At 37.1% G+C, this 14,009-nt stretch overlaps 1 protein-coding gene across 2 annotated transcripts in view; it reads left to right on the top strand.

Moving 5' to 3' along the window:
* The first annotated feature begins 300 nt into the window (after positions 1–300).
* Positions 301–14,009, top strand: part of LOC110460919 (deleted in malignant brain tumors 1 protein-like) — a 28,659-nt gene continuing 14,950 nt past the window's right edge. The window contains exons 1-4 of one of the 2 annotated variants that reach the window (XM_021514137.1): positions 301–309; positions 9,536–9,626; positions 10,837–10,981; positions 12,031–12,212. In XM_021514137.1, coding sequence (XP_021369812.1) covers positions 9,581–9,626; positions 10,837–10,981; positions 12,031–12,212 — 373 coding nt within the window. In that variant the 5' untranslated portion in view covers positions 301–309; positions 9,536–9,580. Of the gene's footprint in view, positions 310–834; positions 851–9,535; positions 9,627–10,836; positions 10,982–12,030; positions 12,213–14,009 lie in introns of those variants that run through there. The other variant, XM_021514136.1, reaches the window with a different exon arrangement.

Raw genomic sequence — 14,009 nt, 5'->3', positions numbered from 1 at the left:
ATTCAATTATAATTAATGATTAGATTGTTTTTATCCGGGTTATTAAAAGGCGATTTAGCAAGCTTATCTATAGAACAATGCCAACTTAAATTTATTGGGATAGTCACTGCACGGATTAACAGATGAACATTTTACAAATCAGTTAGATAGTGTTATCGGTACATTCTCCTTTAGATATTTTACTAAGTAAATATTGCTTTACATTTTATCTATCATGGGTAAGGCAACAAGGAAGTTGACCCAGGGGAGTTATCTATCAGTGTCTCATATAATACATTCACACATGCGCGGGGACTACTCTATCTGAAGGTAGGATACATTTTATATTTGTAATTCGATTACACTCGATTAAGGAAGTTACGACTTCGATAGTTTTAAACTTTTTGGGCGTTTTAAAAACAAACGATTTAGTATTATACGTTAAGTGTTATGAACGTAGCTCACATACATGTGATTGCACGCCTAAAGTGTATTAATAGACACATTAGGCCAAAATGAACAACGCTGCATCGTACAGCTGTTCCGTCCTTCTAGTACTCATCGGTCATGCTAGGGGACAAAATGGAAATCCAAATAGGGTTAAACTACTGTTAAAACAGGAGGGTTGTGTTAAAAAACCACGAAATAAAAACAAATGCTATCTATTTCATCATTTATACAGGCATTGAGAAGCTGTTTTTCTGTTTATTTACATTTTCTATACAAACGCGATGACAAGGTACAGGTTTTAATATGGAGTTAGAACATGTTAGAACATGGGTAAGGCAACAAGGAAGTTGACCCAGGGGAGTTATCTATCAGTGTCTCATATAATACATTCACACATGCGCGGGGACTACTCTATCTGAAGGTAGGATACATTTTATATTTGTAATTCGATTACACTCGATTAAGGAAGTTACGACTTCGATAGTTTTAAACTTTTTGGGCGTTTTAAAAACAAACGATTTAGTATTATACGTTAAGTGTTATGAACATTCGTGAGAAGCTGTTTTTCTGTTTATTTACATTTTCTATACAAACGCGATGACAAGGTACAGGTTTTAATATGGAGTTAGAACATGTTAAAAATATGTTCAGTTATGCTGCAGAAACATGTTAAAATAACAAATACGATAGCGAGGAGCTGGAGTTATGGTGAGCGAGGGGAGGATAATTTTTTTTTAAATAGGCCTAATATACAATCTAAAACCAATAGTTGTGAATAATATAAAAAATATGAAAGAAAGAGAGTGAGGTGAATGGAAGCTTTCCTACGAGAGGAAACTATTTCTTAATTTGTAACATGTCGGTAAATTAAAAACATCTAAAAAAACCATAACGAATACGATAATCAGAAGTGTAGCTTTCTGCTTTATGATTAAGAGAAGTTCAGATCACCGCAAAAGCTAGGCCAAGGTGAATTGATAACTATGACAAAGGAAGATCTTCACCATTTGATACAGGAGATAAAGAAAACCACCCAATCTAACGAAGGCAGAAATAGAATGGACGGTGATAAGCGATGAGACACCAGGTGTTATGCATGTGGAGGTCAAGGCCACTTTGCTAGGAACTGTGCTGTCAGCGATAATGGAAGTGGTCGATGGGGATTCAGAAACTAGACGCCACTTGATCCAAAAGCTAAACCATATTCACCAAGGGTATCTGATGGAAACTCGTCATCAGAAAGAGGTTTATCATTTCAACAACAGGGATCTTTTAACTAGGGAGGGTAGACTCAACAGGCCCTGAGGAAACCCACCAGAATACTGAAGGCCAATCTATGGACAGCCTGGAAATGGCTCCTGAGAAGACACTAGATAGGCAACAAGATGGATCGAACATAATCGGACGCCAGGTACTAAGAAGTGATGGCCTATGTGTTAAGGGTAAGGTCCAGGGGCCCAAGGTGATGTTTACTGCAGACACTGGGGCTGCTCGAACAGTACTCTCCACTAGGGCATATGTTAAGATTCCGAACGAAAGGAAGCCTACCCTAAACCCTCCTGAGATGTTGACAGATGTCAGTGGAAAACCATTGAGAGAACTCGGCAGAGCAGACTTTGACGTTCAACTAGGCCACCAAACATTAGATAAAGAGTTAGTGATGGCTGAAATCGAGGATGAGGGTTCGCTGGGGCTGGATGTTCTGATGAAAGAAGAGGGTCCAGCAGATGGTAAACTCAGTGAAGATATCCTGCAATTGAACGGAGAGAAAATCTCTTGCATTTAGGTTGGATGTCCACAGCTACAACGAAAAATAATAGTGGCTGAAGATTATGAAGTTTCTGGAGGTTCTGAGAAGATAAGCAATGTTATTGTGGACAGATTTGATACAGCTGATGAATTACCAAAACAAGACCGTTCAATAGAGCAGTAAAAAGACTCTTTGGAAAATCACCCATTGTTGATGTCAGCTTCTTTGGCTGATATAGGGAAAAATGCGACTTCCAAATTATGTCGATTAAATTCCTTTAAGGAGAAAGTGAAGACCAGACACAACACTGTGGTATGAGAGGCTGAGATGGTAGACAGCTCCAAGGTTCTAGTGCAGTAGAAGGAGCAACGCACAAACTCCTCTGCAATAAGAAGAACACAATTGAATAACACAGAACAGAATGTCGGAAAAGGAGAAAAAATAACAAACTTATGAATAAGGATGTTGACTCTGACATAGGGACTGGGGTACCAAAACACTTGAGGGAGTTATACAAAACGCAGGTGATGGGCGGACACAAAATATCGTGTACCAGATACTTAGCAAGATGTGTTGCAATAGTAACCTGACCTGAAGGCTATGGTTTGCAACAGAGGGACACAGCTACCATACAGATCGGAGAGACCTCTTCCCATGGAGGTTTTGCCTCGCATTTAGGCCATTCTTATATCAGACCGGAGAGACCTCTGCCCATGGAGGTCTGGCCTTGCATTTAGGCCATTCTTATATCAGACTGGAGAGACATCCGCCCATGGAGGTCTGGCCTCGTATTAAGGCCACGCTTATATCAGACCGGAGAGACCTCTGCCCATGGAAGTCTGGCCTCGTATTAGGCCATACTGATATCAGTGAGGGTCCAGGCTATGTAGAATCATAGACCAGAGCTAACTGGATGATGGCTCTTACCAGACTGTATTGGACCGTAGACCAGAATTGGGACTGGAATAAGACTCAGGAACAAGTATAATAAGTATATATATATATAATTACCTATGTATAAATCAGACTTTGGTGAGTACATGTATATTGTAAACCAATTGTAAAGATAAGTTCTGTATTATCTGTTGTCAAGTTTACTATTGTGAAAACTTCTAGGATAGGAGTAAAGATTTTTGAAATAAGTTGTACATTTATACCTACACTGAAAGCTGAGGTATGTTCGAATGTTTTTAGAAGAATTGGTTTGTCCTTAAAATTGCATTAGTCCATAGTGTTTCAGTGAAATTAGTACTCCAGTGACATGGATACTCGATATTGTGTTGTAATGGGAAATGTTCAGCAAAGGAAATATTCTTACTTTTGAGTTATGTTGTGAAAAGTTACATGAAAACTTTATCAGTGACATTCTAAAAAAATGTGAGAAATATAGATGGTATTGGAGCTTATGAGAAAGGAGTAGGATAATTGTTATTTGTGAGGATGAGATGTGAGAATTGTCTATGAGAATTAGCTGTGAGAATTGTAAACAAGAATTGCTATAAGATAATTACAAGATGTAAATGTAGATTGTCATATGTAAGGTACATAGTATAATGAACGGATGTGAAACTTATGAATAATTGTTGTTATAATATTATTAATATTGTCTTAAAAATTTCACATTGTTATATTACAAGTTACAAGGAGATGATATAAATTCCTTTAAAAAAATAGAACTATCCTCGTGAATTGTTTGCAAGAAGGAACTATTTAGTATTATTGTAATCGGTTTAGCGGGTGTAAATGTAATCGATAAGAGTATTACTGCATGTATATTTATTTAAAGAGTATGTTAATTTAATTTAAATGAATATGGTCATTGCCGTGATAATGGAAAAGGGAAGTAATTCATATTACTTGAAATATTCATACTTGTTATTGTTAGTTGAAAAGGGCCGGTTTCCAAAACAGCCCCTTCTCTGATTCAAATTTCCTGTTGGTGGTGCATTGCCCATGCCGTTTTGGTCACAAATCTATAAAGTATAAAGATTTAGGTCACTTGGTTTGTTTTTTATGGCTCCTCAAATTTGTACCTTTCAGAAGCTGTCTAACTGTTGATAAAAGGTGCATGTTATGTAAAATATTAATGAAAATCTAATCAAATGATGGTCACCGTAAAGAATACATTCATGGCATGATTGTGACAAAAAAAATCATGTTTCCATCGCGCCATTTGGCTGTTTTATGGAAGAAACAATCTCAAAAATGCCATTTTCGATGATAACATTTTAGACACAAAAACTATGTTATTTTTAGAGAATACACCCTTTTATGGGCGTTGGATGCAAACCAATTTTTATCCTATTAAACAGTACGTAATATGCTATTGATGAGAGGAAAAATCATCAAAATGTAAGTGGTGGAACATTTTCAAATGTTGGGTTGAATTAGCCTATGGTTGAATTGCCGATTTTCGACTTTCTTTAGATAATTAACAAAAAAACGAGAGTATTTGCTCGGTATGTTGAGAATATGTACACAGATATGAAAAAAAGTGAGAGAAACACTTTTTCATAAAAAAAATCCAAGATGGCTACTTCACAAGTCCCCGTGGTTGAAGACATTGGCTGACAAATAGACAGAACAACAAACAAAACGTGTTCCTTATGATTTTGGTTGGTTTTCGCATTTACGGGAGTGTTCATAGCTACGGGCGATTGTATAATACCTATATTTATAAGTTTGGTTAGTCACATGGTAACGGGGATCTTTCATATCGAGCCCCAAACATACTTTCGACATATGCACTCCGTTGCCGCATGGAAAACTATTTCAAGTTTTGTCGGAATTTCTTTACCTGTGGTTGTAATGGTCGAGGGTTTTCCAGCGTCCTGTAATACCCAAGGTAGTACAAGATACTGGAGATGTGCGCACACATTCCCATCGTTCTCTCTCCAACTGGGCACTGGCAGTAGTAGTCCTTTATTGGGGCCTCAACATCGGGTGAAACGGTGAACCGTATCCAAACGTTATATTTCGTTTGGCTTTTGTGTCGAGAATGTATTTGACATCGGAGAAGGTCTGGGGAGTGCTGGTAAAGCCACACCTCATAGTCTCCGTCATCACTTAAATGTTCGGCGATGTAACCAGGAGCCAGAGATATCTGATACGTTCCACACGTAATGGTTCTCAAGTAATCAAGATCGAGACGGGGAAACAGTACGGAAGATGCATCCATCTTGACAAACTCGGACCTTGCCCGTCTAGATAGATCCGGATCTGTCTTGACTCTCTGAGCTAAACCATTCGGTGTTGTCAAACGGTCCTTCATACGTTCAGCCATTAGCCTATCTTTGGCATCTCTCTCTGGAGATCTCTGGTAGATCGGTCCTCTAATACCATTCAGACAGGCTGTGACGGTTCGAAGCAAAGCCTCGATGACATTGATAAAGCTGTTAGACACCAATTGCGTTCGGAAGAACGTCCAGTGTTTCAGACGACCATGATAGGATTCCACAATCCACCTCGATTTGGTGATAGTTCTGTCAAGATTTGCTTGGACGTCAGAATGTTGACTTTGACCGGGTTTCAGGTATGACGGCATGCTAGCATTGAGGCCAGAGGCTTCGAGAACTGGTAGGACATCTCTAAAACCTCGGTCAACGACAACGTTGTCGTCTGGTTGTAGCCAAGTAACTAGCTTGTCCATGACTTTTTTTGTAATTGTAGCATCATTTTCGCTGCCAGTGAATGGTCCTACTGTGTCCAGAATGTAGCCATCTGGTAAGGCGATGCTCATGAATTTGAGATAGTTTCTCTTCTTCTGGCCACAGTAGGACATTCTCTGGAGCTTGTGGTCGGAGCTTTTCTGGATATAAATATAGGTGCCATCTAATATGGCAGTGGCTTTATCTCCAAAAAATGCTTCTGAAAAGACAGTATTGTGCCCGAGCAACTGTTCTCTTGTCAAGTGATCCGGACCTAGAAATTGTGGGACTATCGATGTGTCTAATGCCTGTACTATGGAGTGGAAAGTTTTGGACACACTTGACTTGGAAATTCCAAAAAGAGAAGAACACTGACTCCAGGAAATGTCGGTTTTCAGTTTTACCCAGAACAGTAATAGAGCATCGTGTGTAGTCTTGGTATATATACCAGATGAAAGATATGGGGAACAGTGCGAGTGGATTTCGAGGAACTGATCTTTGGACCAACCTGTCCAGGCCATGCATGCCGAGTCATCAAGAGAAGAAAAGCTTATTGTAAACGCAGACTGGTTCTGTGAAAGGACGTGCGACACCTCTAGGAGGTCATTAATGATTTCGGACGATTTTGATGGTAACTGAGATTCCAAGGAACCTCTACCATCAAGGACAACCTCTGTAGACGGATCTAAGTCGTTACCAATAAGGTGAATGGAGCAGACGCGGGATGAGGTGGGACACCACAGTTTGTGTGAATAGATCAGGTGATGTCTTGCACGTTTTGGTAAGACTGATGATTTTGTTCCATTTCTTGCAAAGGTAACAAGACAGAGACAGCATTTTTTGTGTGAAGATGATCCATTCAAAAGATCATGAAGGGTCAGCAACGGCAGGATATGGGACGGGGAGTCGTCTTCTTCCTCTATTTCCTGGTTCTGCTCGGGTTCAGGTTCAGGCTGATTTTTGTTCCGAAGATACTTCATGTAGCACTTCTGGCAAATAAGTGTTTGTTCCTTTGCTGATATCAATCCTTGTTGCACCAGCGTATCTAGGAGCCATTTATATTTTGGACAATTTACATTGCGTGCACTTCTGTTCTTATTGCAACTACGTTTCTTGAAGTATACTTGACACCCTTCTCCAACACATTTACCCTCCATCTTGAAACAATAACGATTGGTTTATGAAGCGTCGATAAAGTAACAAAATAGCAAGCCACCGATGATTGCTGTAAACAGCTAATACTTAGTAGTTTGGTACAATTATGCGAAAATGTGTGATAAATAACGAACAACTAATTACACAAAATAACAAGACAATATAATAAATCACATTCAATACCTCCAAGAAGCGCAGAATTGATTGATTACTTAGAACAAAATATGGATAATCTATCTATTCGATGTGGCGTGGTAGGCAGGCACAAAGAAAGTGAGACAAGTCAGGGTTCCAACCCTGACAGAGCCACAACGCTCTGGAGATGGGACAATAAAACAAGGAAAGTTAGACAAGAATAGCTAGCGTCGAGTCAATGATTCCGTTAACGTATAGATAAAGACAAGAAGATACGGATAAATGTACAAGGCCACACGATCAGAAAATTCAGAAGAGGACAACTTGAGATAGAACAGTATTCATGTATCAGGGTGTCCTCAGTGTAAATCTTTATATCGATACTGTTTATTTAGTCGTTACACATCATAAAACTGTCATGAAAATATCCGCTCTGATATTCAATATAAAAGTTTGTATATAATAAGCTATATAATAGGGTTTCAGACAAGGTTGTTACTCATTTCCCCTTTTCTTTCAATTTACAACCACATTCAGGCGGCGATATGAGAACGTTCCACCACATGGAATTAGCTGATTTTTGGTACACATATGAAACAAGTAAAGCTCTATCCGATTTTCTGATGGAAATTTGCATCCAAAACTATATAACGGGAGAAAATTGCAATTTTATGTTTTATGAATAAACACGATGTTTTGGAAATATTTATCAAAAGAAATTTATACTATGTTGCGAATTACAATTTCGAGATAACCTTCTTTTATTTACGAACTTATGTCTTTGATACTGAAATTGACAACTTTATAAAAATACATTTTCACTGAAAAAACAGTAGTTGAGATATTTAAGAAATTATACGGGGGCAGGCTCCTATGGAGAATTAACATTACTGGAAACAGGCCCTTTGTTGAATTTTAAGACTTTATATCTTTATCCAAGTTTGACATGTATTTACTTGTTTGAGATCATTTCAGAGTGGATAGAGATGAAAAAAGAAGCTAGTGAGTGTGTTATTACTCAAGTGAGAATGAGAAAAACCTGTTTGGTTTGGTTATTTTGTATTTTTGTACGGACACTAAAAATTTAAGTAGGGGGAGATGTAAAAATGTGGTATTTTACTGGATTGTTTGTCATGAAGTAGGCATATGTGCCTTCAGCCATTGCATACGACGTGCTCGACGTTGCGGTGTTTGTGGTGAGCCAACGTACCGTGCACGCGAATTAGTCTTGCGCAGTAAGTTTATCACTGTAAGGGGATGAATCCAATGGTTACGATTGCTAATCGTATTCCTTGTCTTTTCAGTAGCCGTTAATCTCTTTAAACGCAGTTGTGCAAACCTAATAACTTGGTCTTGACGTTGCAAAGGTACCCGTGAACGTCATGATCGCGGTCGGTATTCGGATCTTCCTGTGGCGTCCAGACGTGTATTTGTGATCTTTGAAGTCTCGAGCAACCTTGATCGGCGTGCTCCCTCCAATAAGCATTGCGATAATACGCCCCGTATTAACTTGTGGTAGCCGTGACATAATTGTAAAAGTAATTATCGTTGGCAAATGTATTGGCGATAATGTGTCTCGATGTCAATGATAAATTGAATAAAATTGAATACAATTGAGCGAATATTTTTTTTTTTTTTTTTTTTTTGCCGCACCGGATGTGCAAAGGTTTCTCGTCACACCTGATTGGTTTTTAAACCACGCTAGGGCTAAATACAGGGTGCGTTTTTATCTCCCCGATATAAATGAAGGTATGTACATATATATTTAATACAAAACACATAGCGATTTTAAAAGTTGCTTTTAATTTTAGTTTCAGTATATATACATATGACCTCACAATTATTTTGATCGGTAGTATTAGAAAGCACAAGTATAAGTGAACTTATACACGACTTTATATCAAAACTACCATTAAAAAAACCCTTTAATGATAGGAAAATTGAGAAATCAAAATAGGACACTTTGGTATGATAACTTAAGTGTAGTGAAACGTCATCAACCCTGGCTAACCCGTGTTAACCAGTAACTCTTGCATTCTGGACAATCATTCTGTGGAGCGAATTTCTTCAACAGTGATTTACTCGTTACTGGACACGGAGGAATTTTTATCGAGAACGTATATCTAAGCAAGAATGTTTTCCCTAACGTAAAACGCCTTCAAAATGCCACAATCAGTTTTCAGTCACCTTTGATAATATCACAACCTCATTTACCTTTATTTATAGTGATGCGAGTCATGTTAAAGACATTTAGTGTTCATAAGGAAATGTATTCGTTGGTTATCCAGTATTTTATGAGCAGTCGTGAAATGACCAACGAGGGTCGATTTAATACCCAATTCTTTATTCTTTGTTCAGAGTTTTGTTCAGTTCGGTTTTTCTGATCCATTTAACGTTCAGACTTAATATAATGTTTTAGGAATGTGACAGGAACGTCTATGATAATACCAGGATATTACGGAGAATGAAGGGTCTTCTTTTTTTATTTGACGTAATCGTAGTGTCGACTGGTAAGTATATTTAGAAGCCATATTTATACAGTCATGGTATATAAAGTGTTTTATTTTTCAATCAAATAGTTCTGATGACTTTGTATTCTACGATTTGTATTTGTTGGAACAAATGTTTAACTTTAATAGTAAAACTGTGTTAAATGATTAAATTAAGTCCAGCTGAATCAACGTTTTTCTGAACTCTCTCGTTGGGTGTATTTAATGAATTAACTGATAAAGGCGTGATAGCTCATTTCACTCATTTATATTAAGTATTATATTTAAAAATAAAAGAATAGAAATAATGACGATGATTTTACTCTGAAGATGGAAAAAGGCAATATGCAGTTATAACCGATCATCAAATATTGTTACAAATGTATTTGTACAAAGAAACACAAACTTAAACAAGTGGTATATTTTAACCTGCACACTGCATGTTACATGAATCTGTCAAAACTAAAACTTCTCTCCTTGTGCCACGATTAGCTCTGATAAAAGTACCTGTTTATAATTGTTGCTTTTTTAATTATATTTTCTGATTTTTACCGGTAGTTGAAATACGACAGTTAAGGAGCAACCGATGACAGGTTTTGCAATAAGCAACACGGAAGGATTATAAGAGAATCTAAATAATAAACAAGAAAACGATTTTTACAAAAAAGACCAAAACACGCCGGGTTAAACAAAAATCATAAAGAAATAATGAAAAATTGACCACAGGTTTTACAAAAATTGTAGATTTTTTTTTTAAATTTTCGACAACAATACGTGTGGAATGGATTCCTTAGTCAAGTGCAAGTATATACTTTTTTCACATGGGTTTTTACATATGTGCTGTTTAAGTTCAACATATTCTTTTCTATACCCGCATTCAGAGATCATACAAGTTAGGGTTAGATTTGTGTAAGTACAAAAGGTATCTAAAAAAAAGATAGGATTAAGAAAAATTACCAAATCAAACATCATCATCATCATCATCATCATCATCATAAGAAGAAGTATAGTTTGTTATTGAATGATACCATAAAACAACTGCAAGGAAGGTCCTCTTATCTTTAGATAAAACACATATTTAAAAAACTTAACATCCTTTTCATTTTATTTGTATTGAATTAGAAACACGATTTCATGAACTGTAAGCACATATCATTCTTGTCTAATCAAAAGAAAAGGCCTGGGTGTTATATTTTATTCGACATATTCTGCTAATTTGTTGCTTCGTCAGCTACTAGTGTTCGTCTCCGAGGTGTCAACAGTTCTCCGTATAGAGGAAGAGTCGAGGTATATCACAATGGTTCATGGGGCACAATATGTGATGATTCATGGACGGACGATGACGCAGCAGTCATATGCCGGATGCTGAATTTTAGGTATACAATCAAAATACACATGAGCGTTTTATACCTTATTCAAAAATTAAAGCGGCATGTTAACTTATTATATCAAATGAATTTTCGCTGATATTAAGCAACAATAATTTGCTATTGAAAGAAAAAGGAAACGCGTTATGACTTCCAATATATAATAACTTTATTCATTTTACAACAACCATGAAATAAGTTATTTCAACTTATATAAATCACTCTTGTTGGCCCGGATGTTATCGCGCGGACGGTCTAAATGTGGGAGGAACCGATTGTCCCGGAGAAAACCCATGTGGTCGCGCAGATGATCCCCTACCTTTTCACGTCCGATCGGGGAATCGAACCCCGGTCACCTTGGTGGAAGGCGAGTGCGCTATCCATTGCACCACCCGACCGCCGAACGTCCAATATCAGCGCAGTTTAACATTGTACAATTGCTATCAATAAAGACATATTTCTTAGAAAATCTATGAAAGAACAGATTTTTTTCTGTCGATAACGTTTTGAGAACGTTATACTATTGAGACTTGACACCGCGAGTTGTGTCGATAAACCAGCAGACGCTTACCCTTTCGACGTACCTGGTCTTTCCCTTGTTATCTTTCAAGAGTCTTGGTTTAACTTTTCCCGCTATTATTATGTTTGTTTGTTTGCCTTTAAATTTTCAATTTGAATTCAAATAGTTGTTTATGTTTTTCTTGGTTAAGTTGATCAATCGCAATTCACATATTTTCTAAACATGTTTTTTTTTAGGCCCGTGTTGATCTTTTATGTCGACAGTATTTTTTTTTTTTTTTGAATTATCGATCCTTTCTCTGGTTTGATTGTTCCACTTGAAAAAAACCGTTGTCGTAGTCATGTGTAATTAATAATACAAATGTAAAGGGATTTAAAAATCTGTTCATGCGTAATTTTATATACTTTAACAACTCAAAAGCCTTTCAAATGAGAATATGAATAGACATTTTTTACATGGATTTCATTAACATGATATACAAGAGTTTGTTGAATTTATGATTTAAAGCACGAAATCAACTTAATGTTTTATTTCTCAGAAAAGGCGGCAAAGCGTATAGGAATGCATATTTCGGGGCAGGAAGCGGTCATATATGGCTAGATGATGTCAACTGCACACAAGGACACACCGTAAATGATATTTCGGACTGTCAGCATCCCAGTTGGGGAACTAATAATTGTGGACATTACGAGGATGCAGGAGTAACGTGCACATTCATAAGTAAGTGTGGAGATTTGTGGTGTAATTTAAGTTAGATATGTTTGCCTTTGTATATTTGAACGATTTCTTGCTTCATTTGAGAGGTTGACAGTTGCTCATTATAACGAGTAGATGCCTTTCTCTGCTTTGCTGTTTTTTAAATACACTTATTGAGTATAACATACCCTAACGCCGATAATGCTTTTGATGAAAAAATGGAAAAGACAAGAATTGATTCACCAGCAAGAGTCTTTCGTTGTTTACAAAGTTTTGCTGCCTAAGGCTGTATGGGCCCGCCGATTAGCGGTTTAATTTGCCCACACAAATACAACAATGTTATATTCTTTACAGAAATGCTAGTTCAAATGACTGATCAAAATTGTCTTCTCTTGGTCCAAAAAGGTGTAGGTTTAACACACGCACTGATGTTTTTTCATCGCATCAAATAAAAAATTATATCTCAAGACAACGAAATGAGAGTGGAAAGGATACTCTCAATGATAAATTTTTATCCTTCAGGAACTTCCGTATTAATGTATTGTTTCACACTTAATTTGGCAGTTCCTTAGACATGACAATATGCGAAAAATAACGATAAGAAACTGGTGACACGATTGAGTTATATTTACATTTGGCTAGCGCGCACCATTCAGTTTGTCTGTGACACATGTAGCAGTTATACCAGTTGGTCTGCCACATCTATGCAGTTTATTACTTAAATGTCCTTTGACATTATAGATAAAATTATCAAATGGAATGCTCATATGGTAGATTTCTGCCGCCGAAAATTAAGATTCTTTCTCGCTAGTCATATAGTTAAGTCGCGGCGTTTTAAAGGTACTATAGAAACTAAATCTTAACCAAAAAAACACACCTACAAATATGTTATATTTTTCTTGTAAAGTCCTTTCAAATCAAACATCTATACTGGTAGCATTTGAATGCAATTTCATATATCTGTGATAAAGCCCAATCTGGCCCTCAAACAAGGAACTTTGAATCATAGCTTTTTGCATTATTTCCTCAATCCCTGTCTCTCCCCTCAGCTCCTCCCCTCAGATGCTTCCATTCATTGAGATTAATTCCTTCATTTACCTGATGTAATCATTTTGATCAAATCTTATCTATCCTGTCGAACCCTGCTGACATGTGCCGAGAATGGACAGGATAAGATAGTTTACACCCACATTTCGTATGTGTCGACAGTGAGATTGTGGTATTACCAGTGTCGACTTTACTTTCTCGCAACATAATCCAATGCTGATATCCGCTCTGTAATGGAAAACCTATCGTTATTTTTTTTCCACCAAAAAGCAATCATGTCAATTTGTGTTGAAGGCTTATGCGATTGACCTTCCATTGATTACGATTGAGACTTTTGCTTTCTAAATCCATTAACAGTTGTTCGACCACACAATGCACTAAATCTAAATGCGTCTATTCATTATGTGAGATTGAACAGTCGTTTGCCCTTTTTGCGCTAATATCAACACAATGTGATATTTGTTACAATTGGTTGCTCAATATCACGGAATGAAAAGAATACGGAAGACTCTTAAGGAATAAGGTACATTCTAGATGCTTTATTCAGGTCAGCGTGTTTAGCGTTATGGCAAATTTTAACATTGCGTACTAAACAGTATTACAATGAGCGTAAAACTAGGGCCATTCTCTAAAGGTTGCAGATAACAATATGATGAGTGACGGGGGTTTTGCCTAGGCTGTGTCTGACACAAAAAGCTGATCATCAACACTGTATGCTCACCTATGTATGGGACTTCTGCGTCTTGATCTTTTACAGGTGTCCATTTTAAAATC

Source organism: Mizuhopecten yessoensis, unplaced genomic scaffold (genome assembly GCF_002113885.1).
Source record: "Mizuhopecten yessoensis strain PY_sf001 unplaced genomic scaffold, ASM211388v2 scaffold10523, whole genome shotgun sequence".
NCBI lineage: Eukaryota > Metazoa > Mollusca > Bivalvia > Pectinida > Pectinidae > Mizuhopecten > Mizuhopecten yessoensis.
This window is presented reverse-complemented; position numbering and strand designations above follow the sequence as displayed.